General features: G+C 36.6%; 1 protein-coding gene across 2 annotated transcripts in view; it reads right to left on the bottom strand.

The window, feature by feature from the left end:
- Window positions 1-1,068: 1,068 nt before the first annotated feature.
- LOC107292584 (solute carrier family 12 member 7) overlaps window positions 1,069-26,811 on the bottom strand; it is a 59,943-nt gene continuing 34,200 nt past the window's right edge. The window contains exons 18-24 of one of the 2 annotated variants that reach the window (XM_015821689.1): window positions 24,741-24,910; window positions 23,382-23,513; window positions 21,206-21,313; window positions 19,701-19,817; window positions 15,899-16,080; window positions 3,206-3,339; window positions 1,069-1,722 (exon numbers count right to left, since the gene is read on the bottom strand). In XM_015821689.1, coding sequence (XP_015677175.1) covers window positions 1,631-1,722; window positions 3,206-3,339; window positions 15,899-16,080; window positions 19,701-19,817; window positions 21,206-21,313; window positions 23,382-23,513; window positions 24,741-24,910 — 935 coding nt within the window. In that variant the 3' untranslated portion in view covers window positions 1,069-1,630. The remainder of the gene's footprint in view (window positions 1,723-3,205; window positions 3,340-15,898; window positions 16,081-19,700; window positions 19,818-21,205; window positions 21,314-23,381; window positions 23,514-24,740; window positions 24,911-26,811) is intronic. The other variant, XM_015821688.1, reaches the window with a different exon arrangement.

Here is a 26,811-nt window from a genome sequence, read left to right as displayed (position 1 = left end):
GGAAATGCTAATGCAACTTACAGATATTTCCATTTAATAATTCACTAATGTGCAGTAGATATATAAAAGTTATCCCCATTTAATATTTTTAATAATGGTAATCATACTGCAGTGGAGTCTTGACATAGAAATATTCAACAAACCAAAGTTCACTACAATAGCAAATACATTAATACCAAGTGAAGGTTAGGAATCATTTGTGTCCTCGTCCTTGGAAAGACAGAAACAAAGATAGTGGGAAAATGTAGTAGGATGAAAAAAATATCTTGAGGAATTCAGAAAATAACTATTCTAGGATATGGCTTGAAATGTATGGAACCTACTTATGGGGGAAAGTTCTAACTGCCAATAGCCATACTCTAGATCCATTTAATGCTCATAGACTGGAAAAATATATCAATCCACACGTTTTCATCTTGCCCATTTTGGGAATGTTGTCTGAATCTTGGGACTGGGTCACCTAATGCCTGGTTAAGTAGTTTGCCCAACAAGGGTACAGGAAAGATAACGTAGACCCCAAAATACTGTGGTTTGGGGGGGAGGTTTGGCAGGCTGAAACTAATCACTTTTGGCTGTTTAAGTGGATCATCTGTGTAGGTTTCAGAGTGCTTTCCACTCCATGTCCTAGTGCAGGGGTCTTCAAACTTGGCCATTTTATGACAGGCATGCTGCTGGCTGAGGAATTCTGGGAGTTGAAGTCCACACGTCATAAAAGGGCCAAGTTTGAAGACCCCTGACCTAGTGAGATGTGCTCTGCACATCTTGTGTATTGGCCAGAATAACCTTCTTTTGTTCTTTTCTGCCAGTTTGCTTAGTAGAGTTATCCAAAGGAAGTTGATATATGTAATGATTGATGTAATTACTGCAACTAAACCTGGTTGTTGGAGCTTCACATGTGATTTTGTTTTACTAGATTTTTACTGTCTTCTCCTAAAACATGAGATTATTCAACAAGTGAGTATGTATTATAGAATGCAATCTTGATTTGCTCCATCTGTTACTGGCAAATGAACTTTTCACATCAGCTTCTCAATGCAAGAACTTAAGGGAAAATAAATAAAACGCAGAGGTTCCACTTTCAAATAGTTAAATAATTGTGGTGACTCAATTAAATTATTTTTATTAAACTATTTTTTCCATAAAAATACAGTGCTAGGCATTTCACAAATTGATAAGTAAATATGAGCACAGAACTAAGGAGAAATGATATGGGGGAAATGGTTTTAACTCAGCAAGGTCAGTAGTAAAATGACAATTGTAGACATTTATAAAACAATTCCTGGAGGTCCCACCCCACTTTTTTTGTTTATTTCTTCTAACCCATCGTTATTTTAAAAAAATACTAAAATGTGTTCCTCTATCCCCCCCAAAAAAGGTTTTTCTGCATATAGATTCTATGAGCAAACTCAGTGCCCCATCTTCATGTGAAGGACAAAAAGAAGTCTCCAGTTTTCGACATTAACAATATAAAAATATATACATCCCCATTTCTTCAGTAAAGACAAACTTTAAACATCTACGTAATAAACAGGAGAGAGAATACTTTCAACTGTAAATGTTGTATTCTGCACACTAGAAACGTGAGTCTAACTCAAAATTGTTTACTCCAACATTTGCTAATGTAAAATTATTAGGAGTAAATGGTGATCACTTCACGTCCTCCTCCTCGCACCAAAAGCACTCTGTTCAAGCCTTCTGTCAAAACCTCCAAAAACTCCATGTCTGGGTGTTAAATCAGTCAAGGTTGTAAGAAATGCATGTAATCTATATGGCACTCATATTACTTCTCTATGCCATTCTTTCTCATAAATGCATAATGTGCACCCCAGAAGATCTGTTAAGCAAGAGTCAGACAGTACTTTCAAATCTACATCCAGCCATGAAACTTGAGATTCATACAAAGAGAGCAGATTACTTACTTTTGCTGGTTGAACGTGGAAATGAATTTAAAAGCACCTTGTGCAATTAAAAAGGCAACATTAAAAAGGTCCAGGGCAAACATAATATTACTCAACTCCTCATGCTTAACAGGTTACAATCAGCTCCAACCCTCATTCCTCCTATTAGCTGCCTGCCTGCCTGCCTGCCTATCTATTCAATCACTATAGCTGCCCATCTCAGTCAATGACTCTGGGCAGTCTACAATTCAATTCAATTCAATTCAATTCATATTCTCTCTCTCTCCCCCCCTCCCAATTTAGTATTGAAATATGATGATGCTAATCAAGATTTGCTTTTAATCTCTTTGAAAACAAATGCACTGGTTTACAAATCATGGAATATTACATGATTACATTAGTGCAGCTATGTTATTACTATACCTAAGACAAGAGGGAAATATATACTCCTGGTAATTTATAGAGTAAAAAAAAATCCCAATATTTTAGTCATAATTACCCAAGTGCCATTTAAGATATTCACACAGTGAAAAACAAGAGAGCACTTGCTACAGATACTGTGTGTTATTTTCTTTTCTATATTCATATAAACAAATGTGAGAAGAAATTCATATCCCCTTTATACTTCACAAATGAAAGTATATCTGTACAGGTAGTCCTTGACTTACAACAGTTCATTTAGTGACTGTTCTAAGCTACAGCTACAGCTACAGCGACTTACGACCATTTTTCGGTTACGACCTTTGCAGCATCCACATGTTCATATGATGAAAATTCAGATGCTTGGCAACTGGTTCATACTCATGTGATCCCCTTTTGTGACCTTCTGACAAGCAGAGTCAGTGGGGAAGCCAGATTCACTTAACAACCGGATTGACAACTTATCAACTGCAATGATTCACTTAACAACTGTGGCAAGAAAGTTTGTAAAATGGGGCAAAATTCACTTAACAAACGTTTCACTCAACAGCAGAAATGTTGGTCTCAATTGTGGTTGTAAATCAAAGACTACCTGTATTCTAAGGTATGTTAAACATTTGATAAACAAGAAAAGGTTCAGAAGATTTTAAATGATTGTCATAAGTTGCCATTAAACACATTTTCCCTGCTTATATGTTCACCTATTTCTTATTTCTTGCAATTCCATTCTCATACCTTTCATCTGATTATATAGTATCACAATAAGTTTCCAGAAGAATAGTTATATTAATCTGTTATAGTGAAGACTTTTCATTTTTGCTTTGTAAATTGATGAACCCCAAAATTTTAGACTTTGCCTAAAGTTTTTTTTTTTTTTTTAAGGATACAGTTTTCATCTCCATGTCTGTTCTTGGGAGGTCCAGGCATGTTCAGTAATACCAGCTGGGCATTTTGTGACTTGTTTAGCACAACTCCATTGAGCTTGACAGCAGTATGCATCCTTCGCACATTTGACTCATTCCTATGATATAACAACAATTAGAAATACCGTTTCACTAATAATGAAAGAAAAAGTCATTATGGCAGCCAATGATGTAACAGAACAACAGAGTTGGAAGGGACCTATACCAGTGATGGTGAACCTTTTAGAGACCAAGTGCCCCAAAACCGGCCCCACCCCTGCCGCAACCACCCCGCCCCAACCCCACCCACTTGCAGGGCCACTCACTGCCTCCATGGCCCGCCACTGATCGCCCAGGCAGCCCATCATGGCGGCCACGCCCTCCTCCCGCGCCCCGCAGCATCAACTGTGCGACGGGGTGCAAGGGCAGTCTTGTCCCCGCTGCTCAGCTGCCATGTCCTCGGCTGCGCTGCTCCGTGCGGGCCATGCTCGGGGGCGACTCCTCCGAGGGGCTGCTGGTGAGGAGGGGACCATGGGGGAGGTGGGGCTGGGGCGACGGCATGCATGCCCACAGAGAGGGCTCTGAGTGCCGCCTCTGGCACGCGTGCCATAGATTCGCCACCACTGCCCTATACCATTTCAGACAAATGGTTGTCCAATCTCTTCTTAAAAACTTTTGCTAAACGTTTGCTAATCAGTGGTACATCTCACAAAGTGAAAACTGTTATTTGACATAGAGCAAGAACAGGTAGGTGGATCTAGACAAATTCCTCGAAGCAAATTAATTTGGTTTTCTACAGTGTATGAAATTTTATCAGGGAATAATAAAACTCTGGGTTTAGTTTCATTTGTCCACAAAAGACGTTTCCATCTAGTTCATATTACGCTGCTTTCTGAGAAAGCAAAGCACCACAACCAATTAGGACCATGCACAAGGTTCAAAAATAATTTGGAAGAAATGCTTTGAACGCCATTCAAGTACAACACGTTTTGGCTGTTGACTGAAATAATGTAGCTGTGCTAAGGATCCCGTTAACTTTGATTAGCAGATTAGCAGAGCTTGAGACACTTTCATCACAGTTCAACCAAGACACTTCAAACTCAATCAGGTTCAGGTCAAACTGTTTTTGAATTTGCTACAACACAAACCTACAGTTCTTTGATTTAGAGCAGGAATCCTCAAACTTGGCCACTTTAAGACTTGTGGACTTGCAACTCCCAGAATTCCCCAGCCAGCATTGCTGGCTGGGGAATTCTGGGAGTTGAAAGTCCTCAAGTCTTAAAGTGGCCAAGTTTGAGGACCCCTGATTTAGAGGAATCCTAGAGTAACATCCATTCAGTATTTTTTTTTAAAGTAATATAAGGTTAATCCAATAAACAATTTCCTTTTGTAGCTGCAGGGTATTCTTAGCCAAGTAAAATCTTTTTACTGAAGTGCTACTGAAAAAGTATTAGTTGTTGCAAATCTTTTTGGCTTAAGACTGCATCAACTGAAGCTTGCAAATTAAGTTTGTAGTGTCTTGAAAAGGACTGTGTTACTGCTTTGAACATACTGGTGAAAAAGGCTTTCAAGATGGCCATACTGCTTGTGTGGTGGGTCATGAGAGGATGACAAAAGACTGGACCTCGAAGCTGGGAACGATGCAGATTCACAACTACAATAAAGCCAACAGAAGCATACTGCAACAGAAAGAGGGAACTTGACCTGTGCCAGGTTTGGGTTAGTATATCCAGCGTATCAATACTTCTGAGGGGAAGCAAGCACACCAGGGGCGGGCAGAATGACAGTCAGCATACATCTTGAATCTTATGAGAAACATAATTGTCTTGGGCATGAGCATGGTCAGAAATGAGGCTGGAAACAACAAGCAGAGATCCTCCTTAGCTGATAAAGCTACCAGCTCTGCAATCTGGCTTACTACCAGGGAGAACACTTTCCAAATAAAAAAACTTCGTATTCGTTGAACAGTGAAACGTAACACAAAGTTTTTAGGTCCTGCATTGGGTGTTGTTGAGCATTATCCTTGAAGTGGGTAGTTCTGCGCAGAAATTTCTTGATGTGCGAGTGTGCACAGATGGGTGCCCCCAGGAAGTGAGTGGATTGAGACCTAGCTTGCATATGGATTAGACTGCAGGATCTAGTTGAGCGCTGCTTGCAAAAAAGCCAGTGCCAGAGGAATGAAAGCCATCATGACTATCTCTTCCTCTTATACTGCGTAAGTAATATTGATGTATTAAATTGCTGAACACGTTTCCTACCAATGGCAGAAGACATGCTAAGCAATTTAACACATCATGATTACTTATGCCAGGGGTCTTCAAACTTGTCCCTTTTATGACTTGTGGACTTCAACTCCCAGAATTCCTTGGCCAGGCACGCTGGCTGAGGAATTCTAGGAGTTGAAGTCCACAAGTCATAAAAGGGACAAGTTTGAAGACCCCTGACTTATGCAGTATAAGAGGCAGAAAAGATCTGGAGGCTGCGAGGATCTGAATGACAAACACCAGTTTGAAGCTCAATCCTTAGATGGAGTGGATGCAGGCTTGGAAGCCAACCAAGACCGGTGATATTGCACCTTTATTTCTGGATGGGGTTACTTTCTCCTGGACTAAACAATTTGTAACTTAATGGTCCTCTCTAGCTCACAACTCCTGATTGAGCAACAAATGGCAGCTTTGGCTAGGCCTTAGCACAACTCCATCTCATGCACTAATTATGGCCATTCCTGGATCAGGAAATATTCACAGAACACATGTCTTGGGTCACCTCTTGACTGGACTATTCTACATGGGGCTGCCCTTGAACATTACTTGGCAACTACAATGGATCCAGAATGCGACAGCTTGAGTAATTGGACCCAATGGGTTTCCTGAAGCAGTACTCACAGAGTAACACTGCTAATGTGAGAGATGCAACACTTGCCAGGTGGCTTCAATTCAACCTGCTAATTGTTATCTTTACAATATATATAAAACTCATGACCGGGTAATCTGCAGGACTGTTTCTTGCATTGGTTTCTGCCCATCCAGTAAACTCTAGCAGAGAAGTTATCTTTAGAGTCATCCTTAACTGACTGCCAACACTAAAGACCAGCTGTGGATGGCTTTCTAGGCTGCCCCACTCTTTGAATAGTGCTCCACTCAATTCAGGTCAGCACAGACACGTCAAACTCGTGATGTCACATGACGTCACACAATGTATCGGAACTTTCCCCCTATTGCCGGCAATGGGGTGGGCGCAGTTTCGTCGTGATGCGTCCACCCCACGGGCCGGCAGTTTGACACCCCTGGGTTAGCGCCTACCCTGTTGGTATTCAGAAAATCTGCAGGAGTGGCTGTTCTCAAAAACCTTTGTTGGTTTTAGGGTGCGTTATTATTTACTTTCAATTTTATTTTGTATTATTGCAAGTTGCTCAATCTCTAGAAAAGGCTCTAATGTTGGGAAAAGTGGGAAGAGGATGATTAGCAGCAAGGTTACAATGAAGAGGGGACTCCCATTAGAAGGTTAAGGACAGATCCTTGTGGAGAAAATCTACATGGCTGTTAAAAGTTGAAAATGACTTGTTGGCACATAATCAAAGGTGCTAAAAATGAGTGGCACGTAGATTGCAGAAATAAATACAATTAAAATTATAGAGCTAAAAAGGTTCCACCATCTGCTCGGTGCAAGATGCCGTGTGTGTACTGCTTCGGGGAACCCACTGGGTCCAATTCGCAAACATCTTCCTTCTTTGATACTGGTGACAGAAGAATCAAAAGATCAGTGCCTGGGGCACATATTTAGATCTTGAGAAGACACCTCCACCCAGCCCTAATTTGTGTATGTCAATGCTTGCTTTTCTTAGAGATAATTTCCTGCTTTGAAGAAAACAATTAATTCAGCTTAGGAATGCCACGATTTCCATCTTAGGCACTTTTGAAGACAATGCTGATGGAAAGTCTTCTGGGGGAAAATTAAGACAGCACTTCTCTGAACTGTCTTTCCAAAATGGTGACTCTCACATACCTAATGAGATAAAAAGCACTAGAATCAGAAGGAAAGAGCTCCTCAAGAATCAGATAAAGTAAATGTTCTGATGGACAGCAACTCTATCCATGGTAAGAGTAAAAGGAACTCTGCTATCCATTGCAGTGCTATTTCACTTTCTCTGATCCACCTGTCCTTGGTTCCCCAACAAGATTCAGACAACCCACACATCCCAGGGAAGTTAAAGAAACCTCTGCTGCTCCAAAAGTCTTGGAGGGCAGGCATTTTTAAGGCTACTGAAGGTGTTCCTCCAAAGCCTGAGAATGGCAGCTTCAACTATTTGAAAACATTCAAAGAAAGGAGAGAAAAAGGAAATATACTCCCCCCCCCCCAATTCCTTGTTTATTAGAGTGGGTAGAACTGAGAAACTGACTAGTGGCTGCCAAAGTGTTTGGCCCTGCCAGATGGAGTAAATCAGAGCAGCAATCAGCTATGGATACTTTCAAGGCAACAACCTCTGCTGAAAGCACCTGGAATTCATTATAACTGAAACCCGGCATGGTAGCCATTTCATGCTTTTAAAAAGCTACACACAATCACTCTTTAGAGTTCTTACATACAGGATACATCAATCAAAGTGGACGTAAAGCCTGCAGAGATTCCTCCTCCTAAAATCAGGAAGCAACATGCTCTGGAAGTTAGAAGACTGTTCCTGCTTGCTAAACTGCTCCAAATAAAAACAATGCAGAGGAAAAGGCAAATCTATATGCATTTTTACACTGCACAATGCTCATAGTCTCCTTTACATTTAAAGGGTCACCTCAAACTCCAATCTAACTCGCCTAGCAGAGACTCAGAAAGAGTCTGGTACACTTTTTTCTGCCTAGCTAATGCGATTACAAGGCAAAGGTTTTTGTGAGGTGCAGCTCAATTCACCAGATGCACAGAGTGGCTAGACTGATACAGAAATGAAACTGGGATGAACTGGGGGATGGTTGGGAATGAATTCCAAAATTCTTTTACAAAGAAAGCAGACTTGTCACCATAATTTATGGAAGTCATCCAGTTTTTCTCTACTAGTGTACCTAAGGAAGGTGAATTGTGCTGAGAATAAAACAATAGAACAGTTTGTGCTCTGTTTTTGCCTTATGGGTGTACCCAACAAAGCAGGGAGACTGTTTTGAGCTCAGTTCAAAACAGCTCCATTCATGACATTCTGTCAGAATGTTTTAACTTGGCTGCGTTCCAGTGGGACGAACTTGGAAAACCTCAAGTACATGATGCTCTGGGTGGAGAAGAATAGACTCTGACTTAACCACAGCAAAACCAAGTGCTTGTGCGTTTGGAGTCTGCCAGGATTTAGGCATTTTCCACTTTTGGTTCTGGGTTGAATTGCCTTACCTCAGTTGAAACCATTGTGATTTGGAGATCTTCCTTCAGTTCCTACATGAGGCGCAACTGGTAGCCATAACCAGGAAGGCTTTCACACAACTCCAATAGCACTTGCTTCAAAACTGGGAGGCCCATGTTCATTCATGGCTTAGTCACTTCCAGATTGATTTCCTGCATTGTGCCTTACCTTGGGCTGCCCCTGACGATAATATGGAAGCTGCAACCCGCCAGTGACATATGTATTTCTATATGCCCATTACACTCAATGACCTGCACTGGCTCTCAGTAAGCATCCCATATAATGCAAGGTGCTGGCTATCTCACTTATAGAGCGCTATATGGCACACGGTCAGGTTATTTGCAAGACCCCTGAGTCCTGTTTCTTCTGCCTATGCCATGAAATTGCTCAGGATAGGCATACAATTATCGTGTTTTGTTACTGGTGTATCATTTTTTTACACTGTTTTTAATGTACTCCACTGAGAGTCAGAAATTGTGAGTGGGCAGCCTTATAAGTCTTTATACATACATAAATAAAATCAATTCAGTTATATTTCTCAATTTTTTGGCTTGGTTAACATTTTTGGTTTTCGTTCCAATTAAAATATCTGCAACAATTAAATGGTGGCCTTTTGGGGAAATCACTGAATTCGAGTACCCCAACTGAATGAGAAACATGAAATGGACTGAGTGTTTTTTTATGAAGTCAAGATAAATCTAACTAGCAAACGATAAACAACTTCAAAGGGAGCTTTCCCTTTTGGAATTAATTAATTGGAATTAAGATAGAGAAATTTAAAAATGATATATATTATTTTCGTTCAAAATCTTGCTCTAGTCATTTAGAGAGATTTTGTTTACATCTGCTAGAACTTTCAGTTGTGTAACAGCTCGTACTTCAAACGCAATCCTTCCTCTCTTTTAAAGAATTAGGGGCCAAAACTGTAGAAGCAAATAATAAACCTTTTTATAGCAACAGATGCAAAGCAACTTTTGCATGAGTTCAACAAAAAGGCTATATGGAACAATCATGGGTATCCATATATTTGGCTAAATATACACACACACAAAAAGTGAGCCCCCCTCCCACACACATTAACTGGATATTATGCTGTAAGTCAACCAGATCCATGGATGCAAAACTTGCTCATGGAACATCTTTGTTGTATTAGAGTAGTCATGTACCGTACAGTAATGATGGTGTAGATAAAGGATTAATTGCTTTTTAATATACATGACAAAACTTTAGTGCTCTGTAGAAAGATTTTTGAAATAGAAGATGACTCACTCAGGGAATATGCAGGAGACAATCCATTAAAAAAATGGAAAAAGTAATAGAGTGTCTTTAGTGCATTTTAAAAGGAAAATGGAGAGAGTAAGAAGAAAATTCTGTGCCACTCACTGTAATTATACCTGGATACATGACATATCTTATTTTGATAAGATGATCTACTATGGTTCCTGAGTTTGTTTTTTTTAAACATAGGAGGGAATCTGGAGATATGTAACACAGCAGTATATTCTTACAATTTAAGTGACCATAAAATGAACAATGATATGGCTTAGCAAACCACTCAGCAACAACAAAAATACATTTAAAAAAATACTTTCAGTGTCATTAGCAAAATATCTGCAAATAATGTTATGTGTTTATGAATGAATATGTTATTTTTATTTAAACACTATTATGCATCTCTGGTTAATGAGTTAATAAAAAAACTTTGCATCCTGGGATTTTTATGAAGAAAAGATCAAATGATGTATACAAGCAAAAATTTCATGAGCTGAGCTCTAGAATATTAGTTGCATTGAAAGTCAACAAGAAAAACAGAGATGTGACTTTTTTAAAAAAATAAAAATAAAAACCAGGAGAAGAATGCTATGCCATTTCACTTGCATGCTAAAGCACAATATATGGACACAATAAGCATGTAATACAAAGCTAATACATGCACTAACAATTCAACAAGAAAGCACAGACAAACAGAAAAACAACCTAAATTGCAGCAAATTTGACTTACAGATTTTCCCATTCTCTACATGGAAAAGAAACAAATATGTAATGTATTACTTGACACTGAGGGGGGATATATTTTCAATATATATAGCAAATTAAATAGACTTCAATCTATCTGTAAATAATATGCTTTCTATATTTTAAAAACCAAAATATCATAGTAACTCCAACTTTGACACTCCCGTTAAACCCAGATATGACTAGGCACGTTCATACACTTTTTACTTCTGAAAGCCATTCATAACTGATCCAGCAAAACAGTGTATTTGTCTTCTCAAGATGTGGATTCTTTTTGTTTCTAGAGAGAAGTTCCTAAATTTCAGGCTACATGAAAGCTTCTAGTGAGAACCTATATTTTTACTGGACTTTTAGGTATTGAAAATTACCATAAACACTCTTAAAATCCCATACAAGTTTGACTATGCATTACCTCAGTATTACTTAAAGCAAACACTTTGAAAGCAATGGCATTTTCTCAAGATTAAATCTAGTATAAGTAAATCTGGATCCAATTTTGTATATTCAAGAACGGTTCTTTGAACTTGCTGAGAACGTGCTTTCTGTCTGTCCTAAACTGGATCATATTCCTTCCATAATGAGATTTTTTTTCCCTTGAAAACTGAAATGGTACCACACTATCTGCCAGATGCCTGAGAAAACATAAATATTGTGGTCAAAAAGGAGAAGTTACTATGCGTTACTCGGTGAGAAAGAAAGGATGTCAGGGCAAGGCAGCAAGGACCTTCTCCTCATCCCCGTATTACCTGTCCAAATTATTTTGGAAGTATTTGGGTATATACTAACTTTTAAAATTAAATTGCTAACCTGATATTTGTGCATTTTCAAGTACACAAACGAAAAAGCAACACTCTTTTTCCAAAGGCATATACAATTGTTTCCCTAGATCAGGGGTAGGCAACCTCGGCTCTTTTATGACTTATGGACTTCAAATCCCAGAATTCCTGAGAATTCTGGGATTTGAAGTCCATGAGTCATAAAAGAGCCGAGGTTGCCTACCCCAGCCCTAGATCAATATACTTATATATGCAGATGCAAATATACGTAAACAGTGGTTGCAATGCTGTAAGTTGCAATGGACATGAGAGCTTCTATGCCTTCAAGAAAGTCAATTTCCATCACTCTTTTATTATTCATAAACAGAATAAGCAATCCATGCTTATGAAAAAGTATTATAAACAGTTAACTTATAATGTTATTTTATGTTAGCATGGACTCTGTCCTTCTTCATTATACTTTTTTCTACTTATTTAGGCAGGCAGTTTCACTTGGTTGGTGCTACCTTTCTGTGCAGTTATTTAGTTTACATCACCATCTGGTGGTTACAGAGATATTTGTTCCTTGTACTATTATGCAAATAGTAATATAGCTATTATATGGACCCCTATGTTTACTAACAAAAACTTTCTTAGGTTATGCTAAAATCTCAAAAGGTTATGTTACTCCCAAGAGCTATCATAATGTGTTACTCGAGATAAGGAAAACAGCAGCATTTTATAGTTGTATTTTTAAAATGTGTATACAGGGAGTCTTCACTTAGTGACCACAATTGACACTGGCAAATCTGTGGCTAATTGGCACAGCCTTTAAATGAAACATCATGGGACCATGCCAGTCTTACATCGGTTCTGCTGCAGTCATAAACTGAGACATCACGTGATCATGACCTGCAATTTTACTGCCAGCTTCTCACTTACTTAATTTGTTAGAAGCCAGTTCTGAAGCTTGCAAATGGAGTACTGCAACTGTCTTAAAAGTATGCTGGTTGTGAATGTCCAAATGGCAACCATATGACTACAAGGGTGGTGTGGTCGTAAGTTTAAAGACCAGTCATAAAGTTACTTTTTCAGTGCCATCGTAACATTGAATGGTTGGTAAACAGGACAATCATTAACCGAGGATTACTTGTACGGTATATTGATTAAACAAAGTATTTCCCTTGGTAAAGAATTTTCTCAATGTATTTTGGTAACTCTATCCATTTGCAATCTTTGTGTACCTTAATCTGTTCTTCTATGCCTGTATTTGTTTCTCTCTTTTGTAAAAAATTTTCAAGGCCCTATTATTCAAGGGGGAAAAAAACCCCTCTGAAATTCTTCACAAATGACAAAGGGAAAAACTGCTCTCAGTAGTCCTTGAATGTATTTAATTTACGAATTCAAGAATGTAAGGAGTTTGCTTTCACAGTGAACAAATGACTTTTCTAATGAATGGTGCAGCTTAAAAGCACTCTCTGCTCAGAATTTACTGTGAAATGTTTTTAGGATTACTAAGGGAATAGAACAGGTAGGAAAGGATTTATTCCTTTTTGGAAGAGAAAGGCTGGCAATATTCTGTCTTTGCAAAACAATGGCTATGGAGATTACAGTTAAAATTAATGCACAAAATACTGGAAAATGTTTAAAACATTAACAGGATGAAAATAGAAAAGGATATGAGGAATGTCAGGCGCATAAAGATGTGTTTAGAATGGGGTAGATTTTTATTCAGAGAAAAATCTTATTTTTTCATTTCACTGATCGTTTTTGAAGTGGGGATGGGGACACATTGACCTTTAATGTGGCATGAGACACAGTAAATGCACAATGGCTAATATAATATTATTTTCAGAGTTTGGGTGTATTTTTGTTAAAAGTGTTTAAAACATTTTGTTGTTCCATCTTAAAAAGTTGAAACAACAAATGTTCTGAAAGAGAGGTATATTGAATATCAATTATTAGTTGTAATTATTTTGTTTATATTATTATTATATTTTTATGCTGCCTTTTTTTCACATGCATAATACTCCTACCTCCTATTTTCCTCACATCAACAGAATTAGGTAGGATGAGCTGAGAGGGACTAGGCCAAACTCACTCAGCTGGCTTTTATGCATAAGGGCAGCCTAGAACTCACACTCTCCTGCTTTCTCAGCCACTACCTTAACTATTACACCAAACAATTGTTTCTTTATTTTAAATACTGTGTGCACAATATGTTTTGAAAAGGAAGCAAAGACACGAAAAGCATACAGAATTGTGTAAATACAGGCATTATATCAAACATATCTGGAAGTATATGAGTGTACATAACTTCATATACTAAGAATGTGAAATTCAGGAATTGAAAAAATTACTAATGGTCTCAGAAGAACAGGATGTTCATCTAGAGCTGCAGTTGTTCAATATGAGTTATGAGCCTGCACAGAGCTATGTCCAGAAGTTTCTAGAACTAGTCATGACAGAGTAATGAAGAGAGTTCCAAAAGTTGCGTTTCTATGGAACATAGATCCAGTTTATAGCGCTGAATGAAGATGATGGGCTAGGCTTGCATGGCTAGCCAGCACAATTTGGTCAAGGAATAACCTGAAAGAAGGTTATTGTTTAAGTGTAGATCAAGTTTGGTCAGTTCTTAGCAAAGCCTGATGGATGCTATTATGCACTTGGAGAAATCCTACATAGACAGATTATGCCCTTTAGATGGGACTTGAATGGCCAAGAATAAATACTGGTCTTACTAAAATGGTGCTATACAATCCAGGCAAAAGGTTAGAGCAGGAAAGACATTCAAGAGAATGAAACAAATTTTCCAGTAGTTTGAGAGACCAGAAACATAATTCTGTTTTTAGTGAAAGATCATTGCTTTTAGAAATAAATAAATATATGGGTGAAAACCACTTTCCTTTTTCTTCTTCAAAAGGGAGAACCTCTTCTTAAGGCCCAAAGATCACTAGATCCATAAAATGATATTATGGCTACCAAAAAAGCTACTTTCTATGAATGAAGGTAAATTTGGGTGGATGGGGGAAAGTTTAGGATCAAAGGCATACAGAGAGACAGACTTCAGGTTAGACAGAAGCAGAGGAGAGAGATGTACTAGGCCTTTTGTGAAACACTTTGATAATGGGTTAAAAAATAAAAGAACATCTTGTTGAAAGAAAAAGAAAAGGGATGAAAAAGAGAGAAGCAACCTGGAATTAAGGAGAAACTTCCTGACAGTGAGGACAATCAACCAGTGGAAAAGCTTACCTCCAGAAATTGTGGGCGCCCCATTGCTCAAAGTTTTTAAAAAGAGACTGGACAATCACCTGTATGAGATGGTATAGGACAGGTCCTCCTGCTTGAGCAGGAGGCTGGACTAGAAGACCTCCAAAGTCCCTTCCAGCTCCTATTCTATTCTATTCTATTCTATTCTACTCTACTCTACTCTACTCTACTCTACTCTACTCTACTCTACTCTACTCTACTCTAAAGAGAGAACCGATCTCTACTCTTTGAAGTGCAAGATTCAGTATTTCAAAGGACTGTGTTTACCCAGTGTTTCTGGGCAAATATTTGCTATGTCTCATGAAGCAGAGATTCATCTTAGGATTGCCCCAGTGAAATCTCACATGGAGAATTGCTGAGGGAGGGAATTTCCATTTGGGCCCTCCTGATAGGGCCAAGCTAAATGGCGAGAATATTGTTACCTTCTGTCCTATGGATTGCCAGAACAAAGATGGAATGACGGACACACTAATGTCATGCCTGGAATATAAAATTTGAAGCACAGGTACCATCCTATTTCTTAAATCTCCAATATAATTTGGAGAATTGGTTACAGAGAAGGCCTTGGAGGGCTCAGAGTATCAAATTGGTTGATGCTTGGGATCTTTCATACCTGGACTAAATTCCTTACAGAGAGCTCAGAGGTGTGCAACTCATCCACAGAGGTAGTTAGGACATATGATGAATTTGTCTGCAATTAACCACCTATGGAAGGACTTCTTTAACATAGGAGAAAAACTGTCCTACATCTACTGAATGTTCAAAAAACAGCAACAAAGGTACTTCAATAGGAGAGACATCTTAAGAGGATGAAAATAGACACTTGAGGTCACATCCATTATGTGATGCAATAGTTGGAGAGTAATGTGTAAGGGGCGTGACTCTTATTAGGGAAGCAATCTTGTATTCAAATGCCTGAAGTATATGGACAAACTGCTAATGTTCTGATTATTAAAATGAAATTAGTTAGTTGCACAAAACATGTGAAAGGCAAGTGTTCAATCACACAATTTAGTAGATTCTAGAAAATTCCACATGAGTCATAAAAGAGCCGAGGTTGCCTACCCCTGGTATAACCCATGTCTGTGAATTAAGAGTTATCGTAAAGAATGTTAAGATAAGGAGAAGGATGTATAAGCAAAAAGGAAAATAGAATAATTTACACTTTCAGCATTGAAATATATGATTAAGCACATTCACAACAAGCCTGGAACTCATCTGTTCTTAATAACTTCTTCTATTTCTTAAATAACTACTTACGGTTTCATACTGAAGATATCTTTGTAGCCTGGCGCACATGCTTCTTTATTTTTATGCTTTTCAGATACAAGTTTCTCTTTTGTCCAGGTCATCTGTACTTTTTCTGGGGCAACAATAGCTGTCTGTAATTTAACCATTCCTATTCCATGGGATGCAGTATTTCTGTCATGGATTAACTGAGCCTGGCCAAACATAAGCAAGCCAAGTAAAGATCAGCATTTTTGGCGCGTCAGCTAATTCAAAATAGGCAGAGGCCTGTTCTTATAACATGTACTACTTGGGAATTAAGACTGGATTTTTAACTTGCAATAAGGCAATTCAATATCTTGACTTCCCAATTGAAAGCTAATTATATATGCAATAGTGTATAATTAAAATGCTAAACCTGCGTTTTTCTAAAAGTAGCGTGGAATTCATTCTTCCATTTTGTTTGCAGAGAACCAATAATATTGTGGCTTGACAAAATATATGCTATATAATGAATTTCAATATACAGTAGGTGAAAAGTCTATGCAAAATAGCTTTGGGAAGGCAAAATAATAATTTGCACTTACATACATACATGCTTTCCAAAGAGTTTATACTGTAGGTTTGTCTTGCAAAAATGATAATATCTATTCCCATCTACCACATAAATAATTGGGACAGCTGCTATCATTATCATAGTCACATGATATGAACACAGTCAATATTATAGTATCAATAGTATATAGCCTGTTTCACAAAACTCAAAGTGACATGACTATCTAAAAATCAGTAGTTTCTTACTGATTTTTATCACTACTGCTGTATCTCTACTGATACAACTATAATGATATCGATATCAATAATAACAAATTGTATTCTATTTCAATTACATGGGAATTGACCTCTAAATAAAAAAATGGACTTACAATCAAAAGATTTACTGTTCAGCATTGGAAACACAAACATGCTTTACCTATTCAGCATTTTGCAGAACTGATTAATATAAATTAACCAAGGATGATTGCAATTAATCAATTTATTTCATATAATGTATCTCTATAAATATAAATTTTGTATGCGTATATTTTATGCTTTTTTATAACTGTATTTGTTTTTTTTGCATTCTATTAAAAAACTTAAATAACCAATTATAAATCAATACTTATCTTTAAATTATATTTTTAATTATATATATATATATATATGTATGTATGTATGTATGTATGTATGTATGTATATATATATTTATACATATCCATGATCTCACGTGTTTTTATTATTAGCAATTCTTTTCTTCTGAAAGTTTGCTCTTTTTTTCTAATGCATTTAAAATCCAGGATAAGTTTTTCCTGTGCACAGAAAGAATTCCCTTATTTTTCTCCTCTTCTTTTTCATCACTATATTTTTTATTTCTTTCATTAGAACAAATTGTTGAATTATTAGATTATAATCTATTTCAAGGGCATTTCCTCATAAAAGTTACTTTCATATTTAAATTCTGCACAGTATTATTGAGAAAATAATGGATTTAAAAAATGGACTCAAAAACAGAATTATTATTTTTCTTCGTTACCCTGCTAAAAAGTTTGGCCTGCCAGCCAAATTAATTATAGGCTGAAGAAATTTGGGATTTTCAGTCTGGAGAAAAGATGAGTTAGGTTCAGGAAGATAAAGGGAAGGTATAGGAAGGTAGCTAATAATTATTTTCCACAGCCACAGAAACTAGGATCACAAATAACTCTAAACTTTTTATTGTACGTTTCTGTAATTCTCTTTTTTGAGTGAGCAAAGGAGTGCAATCAATCCTTCTTTATCACTGGCGTTTCCTCTAGATGGCACTACTTTGCTTCATAACATGCATATTTTAAAATCTGGCTGTATTCTATTAAAGTGGACTTTTCTTAGTACAATTTAGGTGTTAAATATATGCCAGATTTCAAAGGTTAAAATCTTTTGAAGATCTTTAAAAAGCTTTTTGATCATCCCAAACAAGCAAGAGTATGTGGGAAAGAGAGAAAGAGACAAGCAGAAGCAGACAGAGGTACAGAGGTTGGTCATATGGAAGGAAGGAAGGAAGGAAGGAAGGAAGGAAGGAAGGAAGGAAGGAAGGAAGGAAGGAAGGAAGGAAGGAAGGAAGGAAGGAAGGTAGGTGATAGCATTCTTTCTTTTCTCTACCACACCAACTTGAACAGATTACCCCCTAAGGCACTATTCAAAGTGCCTTAGGGGGTAATCAAAGTACCAAGAATGTCCTGCAGCATATACTATGAAAGCCTGCAATTTGGACTATAAGATAAGTTAGTAGGCAAGAGTATGAATTAATAAAAGAATAAAAACAGGTATATAAATCAATACAGCATATCAATGTGGTTCTTTAAAAAAATAGCAAGGCAGCCCTCTTTAACCAAGTGCTTTGTAGTTATCTTGAGAAGTGCAGTAAGGAGTCATTTCATTGTCATTACATTCAATGATATTATATTATTTAAAATTTTGGTAAAAAAGAATTGTAAATTATCTCAGATGCAAGAGGACTTTTACTTGTCATGATCTGAAAATCTCTCACATGAAACAATGGCCTTAAAGCACAATACATTACACATGGAAAGGAGAGAATATCTACTAAATTCTACTTTGGAGATATTTTTTGTTATTCTTTTAAACAAACATTGACACAGAACTTACTAAAGGTTAACTACAGAAACAATATTCCATGTTGCTATGAACTTAGGATTTTCCCACACTTGAAGTGCCACTTTTTCATGTACTGTACTATAGCAAATTTCTTCTGAATGAGAAATTTAAAATTCAAAAATAAAAATATAGCCAATGCCTATTATTAAATTAAGAAAAGATGAAATGAGAAGTGTAAGTTTGTAGGCAATAAAGTATGTTTAAATTCATTTGATTTCAGATGAGACTAATCAAGTGATCAATGGACAGGTTTCTAATTTCAAAATTTGTAATTTTAAAAAGTAAAGAGGAGATGGTTATGTGGATTCTAATGGCAAATATAGAAAATATCTATGCAAATTCCTACTTTTCTTCCTGTCTTCTGGGTTTTAAATGTTCAATCCAGCTCTTTAAACAGGACTCAGTATTACACTGGCAACTAAAACAGATTGCCTGTTTGTGACCTTTTGTGTATATCTATCTATGGTGGGGAAAAATTCTACATCAAGATGAAACTGAAATAAAAATGGAGTAATCTGAAGTAATTTCTAGTGAGCATTAAAATCAATAGTTAACATTCTTAAGCAAGTGTATTAACAATATCCTACTGATAGGATACTTCATCTTATTTAGCATTCCTTTTAATTGATCTGTTCTAGAATGATATTATATCCAGGTAAGGCAATACAGGATATATTTCAAAAGGTTATATATGCAGTACCGTACAATTTACGTGCAACATTTCTTTCTAAAAGATCTTCATTAATAAGCATACTTCATGTTGTAAAGATTAATAGCTAATGGATTCACTAAATAGTTATTTCCCCATTTATATCATCATAAACTAGTCAATGAACACTTACCAGAACAAATCCAAATAGATGTAGTTATTCAGAACAAACTATTTTGTTTAGTTCTTCAATATAATTAAGATTGTCATGGTATTAATTCAAGAGTTAACTATGGAAAAGCACTACTGAACGGTATACATTTTTCACAAAAATGTACTTTTATTCGTGCAAGGGGCAACTCTCTACACGTAATGTTAAAATCACTTAGTAAGAATTAGAAAAACAGGCAGTGGCAATAATTAGTACAGTTACGGTTTAGAGAGGCACTAGAAGTGTTGTGATGGGAAGGGAACAACTAGGTGGGTATCTTCTACCTCTTCTTCCTGAATATCGTTAGGTAGCAGACTGTCTACCGCTTGGCCAATACCCTGTGGGCTAGAGCGGCTCTTTCTTCTGATTGAGCTACGAGATTCGTCAGTGATGCTCTGAATCTGAGACAGGAAGGCCACCAGGCACAACCAGTATACAGAAAAAGGATATTACATTAGACAATGAAATACAATATTTAATTAAAAATAAATAAACCACAGCACATTTAAACATCAGATACCCCTCAACTCAGCAACATAATCTTTAGCACATTCACTCACAGTCACATTTATTTACCCAATTTCTCAAAAAGGAATAAAATCCAATCCAATTATTTCTATAGGCAGTCAGTGCAAAGGCCAAACACTGAATGGTTTCCAAAAAAGAAGAAAAAACTTTTTAAATTAAGGTTTAGTATAAGAAAATTAGTAATCATATACTAGAGTTTTACCAAGAGAGATATGGTATGGTTTCAAAGCTCTTTTGTATTTTATTTTCATCTTAGGGCCCAGTTTATTAGTTAGATTAATGTGATATCATAAAGGGAAGGCCAAAATCAAAAACATATTCTCCAGTTATTTTAAACTACTGATGTTATCTGTTTAAGTTATAAAACATCACAGCAAGGAAACTCATTACATATGATCAACAGGATTAATGTTCCATATAATTAAAAAACCCCGAATTTTACATGTTTAATTTTTAAACATATTTCTGCAAAAAAAAAAAAGGAGAGAAAATGCAATCAAGCAAAATTTAAACATGGACTTAGGTTAAAGAATGGCAGTCTTAGATGAAAAACAGCATTCCTTTTTCATTGCCAGCTTAGTCAACTTGATCGTTTTATTCTTAAAATTTGCAATGGAGAATGTATGAGATACCATGCAAAAATCCCAGTCTTTCTGGAGAAAAAACAAGTTAGCAGAGCTGCTAAGCTGAATGAAATGTCTGCAGTAACATGACATGAATATAAAGACTGGAGTCCAATATTCTGAAAATGTTCAGTAATTTGCAAAACTAATTAGGTTAAAATAGTGGGTTCCCCCCATCCTCCCAAAAGTATAAAGGTTTTTGAAATTTATAAAATGTCTTAATAAAGAGCAAAAAAATGATAGACAGTTTTAAAACATGAAAATCAGTATATTAATCTGAAACAATGACATTAAATTGCTTTTAAACGACTGAAAAGAAGAAATATGAAAGAATAAAGTCCTCAATATCTTTAGCCATCAATCAAAGGTTTTAAGATTCTAAATATTAACAATTTAGCATTTCTGAAAAAGTAATGAACTTATTCCAAAGGAAATCAAATTAAATCTTGATAGAAACTGTGCTCAGACTTTTCTATTCATAGCATACTGCATGTTGAATAACTGCTCCTCTTCACTGAAATAACAGATGAACTTGTCGCACTTATGATTCATAAAAGATTTACCCGTTTGCGGGAATATCCAGAAATAATGTTCTCATTAACTAAAATGCTATTGCCAAACTAAAGAAAATTCATTACCTCCCTCTCCCTTTCATTCTTTGAAAGCTGCATTTGTTTTAGCATCTGAGATCTCTGCTCCATCACAAGAGTCTTCTCGTATGTAAAGGCGGAAATGTCATTTTCAAACTGTAAAAACAAGTAAGTGTTAGTTGCATTCAAATTCCAAGTATAATCTCTTGATTTTATAGTATACTGTAGCCCTTGGCAAAACTTGTACAGCTAGCTCTAAGTCAATAACAGCTGTTGGGGCCAGAATTTCCACTGCTAAACTTGCACAGCCGTAAAGCATGAAATCATGAGATCATGCCACTTAGCAGTGGTAGTTCCAGCATTTTCATTAATGACCTCCTATCGGCTTCTCCATCGGTTTTGCTTGTCGGAAGACAGCAGTGAACTTTGCAAATAGTGATCACTGACCATGGGGACAGCCAGAATGTCAAAGATCTGTTGTAACTACCACTCATTCAGTGGTGCCATAAGTTTGAAAAGTCATAGAATGAGTGGTTGTTAAACAAGGACCACCTGTAAGTGCTTCAGATCTATATGTGCCAATTTTAAAGCACGTATTACTGCTTTAAACATGTTTTTATACTGTAAAATAACAGGCTGATACAGATATGGGCTTCCTGATGCACTGTGATGCAAACTCTGATTGTTTTGTGCTTGGGAAGTTACCACAAATATGTAAGGGGTATCACTTATATGCCCGTGACGTGTTGTACATTTTTTCATTTTAACAAAATTTTGTCTTGTAATAGATATGCCTGATGCAGAACGGTTATGTGGATATTAACAACGACGGGGAATCTGCAGTCCTCCAATCAATGCTGTGGGATTCTGGAAGTTGTAGTTTACAAAAGTTTGGAGGGCAACAGTTTAAGTTGCCTTGAAAAGGAAAGAACCTAAAGTAGCATCTTGCCAATGCATTATTAAGTCAGTGGCACAGATGTCTATAATTATGGGACAACAAATACATAGAAATAAACCCAGAAATATGCTTAATAATAATTCAGAAACAAAGATAGCACCGTACCCCCAAAATCATGACCGCACTCACTCTATCATTTTATTACCAACGGCCGCTTCTAGGTACCTACAGACTGCTATACTGTATGTGGATCCTGGCCATCAAAAGTTATCCATCAAGAAGATGTTTTCAACTTTTAAAGTCAAACATTATAAATCAAACATCTCTTATTTTATATTTAATATAACATTTTTTTCAATAAAACCAGTCTAAGTCATCAGCAAAGGCACTAAAATGCAGGATATGTCATCCTACATTGCATCATGATAATCAATGAAGCCTTTATTAGAAATGTACCAATTTCAAGAAGATTATTGATTAAACTATCCAAATCCAAAAGTTATATGTATGTATGTATGTATGTATGTATGTATGTATGTATGTATGAAAGTTTGTATACCATTTTGATGAGCATCAGGATCAACTATCAAATTATCTCAGCTTAAGTTTTTTTTTCTTAAAGTTTAGATCTACTTACCTTGGGAAAGCCAAATAGCATATTTTACACATACCCTGACTTAATATTGCACTCATCTAGATATGGGAGCAAGGTTGTTCCCTATTTTGTGAGTCACACCCCTTCACTGCTTTTAGCATCCTAGATTCCTTTATTAAGAATTCCTTTCCTAGCTGTAGAGTGGATAAAGAAAAGGAGTGGGAAGCCCACTGGCAGCTGGAAAGGACAGGTGCAAAGTTACATTGAATGGGATTCTTTATTTACACTGTGACATATTCTGCTGTTACACAGTTGTTTGGTTGGATTTACTGTTCTATTCCAGTGGGTCTAGAGATTGACAAAGTGCCAGCTGTTTCAGTGCACTGCAGCTTTGGCTGAAGCGGAGAAAGGGCGGGAGATAGAAATAGATGAGAGATGTTTGCATGGAGCACAAAGTCTCTTACAAACTTTCCCTAAAATCTAATGCTAAGAAAATGAAGTTCAGTCAGATTTAGCTCCAGTTCATCCTAAGTACTCTTTTAGGATCTACTTTAAAATTCAAAAAGACTCCTCTTAACAATTAAAACTTAAAATCTGAACTTGCCTGTTGTCTCCAGAAGGACTTATTGTAAGGTGATCAAAGCCTCCCACTGATTTGGGGAAATCACACTTTTTTCAGTCGAAATTGTGCACTTTATAAATGCATTAATTGGTAACTGCTTAGACCTTACCATTTCAACAACTTCCACTTCAGCTTTAATTCGAAGATGGTATAAAAACATCTGAAGATCACTTTTCATCTGAATACTATTGTCATCCATCTGAGCTACAGTGAAGATCCGCATTCTACATTTTCTCCACACCTATAAAAAGAAAAGTACACTGCATTTAAAAAATGCAATTAATTTGACCACTATTGTTTTTAACTGGAGGCATCTGATATTTATGAAAAGATATAGCTCTGCACATATAATATTTTGAACACACCACCATAATATAGTTTGTTTTTACCTCAGCTTAAATGAACCCAGTTCGTGTGGCTTAGTAGTTCATATTGTAAATCAGACCACAATAACTTATCAAACAAATAATTGTTAAAAGAAATGATGGTGGATAAGTGCACAATGTAAAGCCTCCAGTGTTGTTGAAATGTATTTTGAAGAGGTTCCCAGTTACCGTGGCTAATAGTGAGAGATGCTGGAAGGCATAGACACATCAACAATTAAATATTGCCTAATGTTCATGTGAACTATTATGTGAATTAAGCTAATAGTGCTAATGCCAAAATGTGTCATCTCACATTTAGGACTACCAGATTTAAACTGCAAAAATCTGGACAATCACTAGATGCTAGCTGGTAACAGAGAATAATCCAATCTAAAATATCATTTAGTTTTTATCATCTAGGATATTATCCCACCAAACTTTGAGCCCTTGGTCTCATAAGAAAGCCACCTCTTCATTCAAATTATTAATTTAAAATGTTGAAGAATGGAAGGGCCAGACCTGCATCTTATGGATCCACAACTGATACCTCATACCAGGTGGATGAGGAACCACTGATAAGCACTTTTTAATTTTCAAGTCAGTTACATTTACTTAGTTGTCGTGTATCTAGCCTACCCTTAATTTGGTTACTAATTAGAATGTTATTTTGTTGAATGTTTTGCCATGATACATGCTTTCCCACAATCTATTAAGGAAGTTACCCAATCAAAAATTGAGATAAAGTTAGCCTGGCAAGACTTGTTTATGATAAATCTGTGCTGATATATGCTAGCATTTTGCTGTCTGCAGCAAACAGCTCTACGTACTCTTTCTTGCTTTGAACATATCCTAAAAATATTTTGTTGTTGTTGTTGCTCTCACCATCACTTACCAAGCTCATTCTGAGATTTACCTTTCTTGACCGCCTCTCTTCAGTTATGGACTATGTATAGCCTATAGTTTGATTTCTTGTCTCTCTTTCATCCTGTTTTTTGTTGTTGTTTTTAGATCACTATGAGTCTGAAATAATATTACCTTTTTATATGTCAATAGCAATATAATTCAATCTTTGCCAAGTTTCCAGAGTAAAATAATGCTACTACCTTATGGTGTTTCAGGAGGAAAGGAAGCAACATAAGCATGCCACCGTCGTGAACAATCCACCATATATCTATATTGCCCTCACTAAAACGTTCCTGATTCATTGGAAACAAGTCTATATTTTTAGCAACTAGTAGAGCTTGCTGTGCAGCTGTTGTTTCTCGTACAGTGTCTGAAACACAAAGGGTAATCGGTACTTTAGAGTTTTAATTCATGGGAAACATTTCTAAGAAGTCTGAACTATAGCTCCTAACTTAAATAGAAAATAGTACACTGATGTTTTGCAACATTTTAAATTTTAATTTTAAAATTGTAACAAGCAGATCTGTTTTATATACCTGTTTTATACACCTGACAATTACTTAAACAAATGATTTTTTTTGTTCAAGTGAATATCATATCAAAAGTATTTGATAGGAACATCAATAACAGACAAAATTGCTCTGAATAGAAATTTAGATAATTACTTGAGTGAGTAGTGTTTAAGGATCTTAATAAGAATCAACATATGCAGTAGAAAGCATATAATAAGAACTGGTTACTTAGCTGTAACTCCAATTCTCAAAGAAGTCATTTATGAATTCACACCTAATGGTTAGATGAATACACCAGAGCCTATTTGCAATGTTCTATAATTTTTTGTTAGAAACCACATCTGTGTGCAACATACATAACCAGGTGTGGTTTCCACTAAATCCCTGATAATATGAGAGGAATGCTGAAGTCATTCAATGCTGAACAGAATTAGACAATGGGTTATGTGAATAACCAGTTCCTTATCATTATCTATATACATATAGCTCAGTGGTGGCGAACCTATGGCACGGGTGCCAGAGGCGGCACTCAGAGCCCTCTCTGTGGGCACGCTCGCTGTTGCCCCGTCCTAGGCCTTCAGCTGGGTTTTATAAAACCTTTTCGCTTTAGACCGCCGCCGCCATGTGCAAAAAAAAAAAAAAGGTTCAATCAGTCAATTTCAACTTCTCACGGGAAAAAAAAGATCTTGCAAAGTTGGAATTGATTGAACTTTTTAGTCCCACCCAGTCTGCCATTACCACCGCAGCCACGCTCACCCAATAGGCCACACCCACACCCACCCAATTGGCCACACCCAGCCAATGGGCCACACCCACCCGGCATTCGACGATTCATAAATGGGTTTTGGGTTGCAGTTTGGGCACTCAGTCTTTAAAAGGTTCGCCATCACTGATATAGATAATGTACATAGCTTATTATCCAGCAGAGTCTGGTGCTCATAAGGTGACTGAACAAAGCATAGGTCTTCAATTCTCCAAGAATGAATGTCCATAATGAAGAATAAAAGTAGAATATTGGGCTCATAACAACCTAAATAATTCTGATATTGTAATTATGGCCTTAAAGTGATCAAAGATCTGAGGAAGATACTGTCATTTAGCTAGATCAAAACAAAGTTTGATGTCTGCAATTTTCGACATGAAAAGATTTTGAGGAGAAAGACTCAGTCCTTGGACGGACCTTGAAAAACTCAAAACAAATGCCAATCCGTTTGTAATGATGTAACTTTATGACACAGAAAACAACTCAAAAAAGATGATTAGAACCAGGGAAAGATCCCAAACAGGAGCTGATAGGGATACTAATGGTAAACACAATCAAATATTTCCTAAAACTCTTTAAAATGCATTAGAAAAGAGTTAAATACATAGTATCCACTATTTAAAATCAATAAAATATATGTTTTTAAAAAAATCATACAGATCAATGCCTAATAGAAAATGTGAAGTCTAAAAGTGGAGTGGATTTAGTAATACTTTCTTGGCATCACCTGATATAATTTGAGCTGTTTAGTATTTGAATAGATTCTGGAAGGCTGAAAAAACTAATCACCTGCAGCATATTGATATACCTCTAATGGAGACCAAGATCCTTGGATGCAAATATATTAAAGATGTGCCCCCCACTCAGAAATTAGCATGACGGTAAGTGACAATCTGCATCAGAGAAAAAATTCCTCCTTCAGTAAGGTTTCCTGTAGCTAAGCATCAGTTAACAGCTTATTGATACAGTGGGAAGATGGAGGTTGATGGAGAGATT

The sequence above is a fragment of the Protobothrops mucrosquamatus genome, unplaced genomic scaffold (assembly GCF_001527695.2).
Source record: "Protobothrops mucrosquamatus isolate PMUCROS unplaced genomic scaffold, P.Mucros_1.0 scaffold1380, whole genome shotgun sequence".
Lineage (NCBI taxonomy): Eukaryota > Metazoa > Chordata > Lepidosauria > Squamata > Viperidae > Protobothrops > Protobothrops mucrosquamatus.
This window is presented reverse-complemented; position numbering and strand designations above follow the sequence as displayed.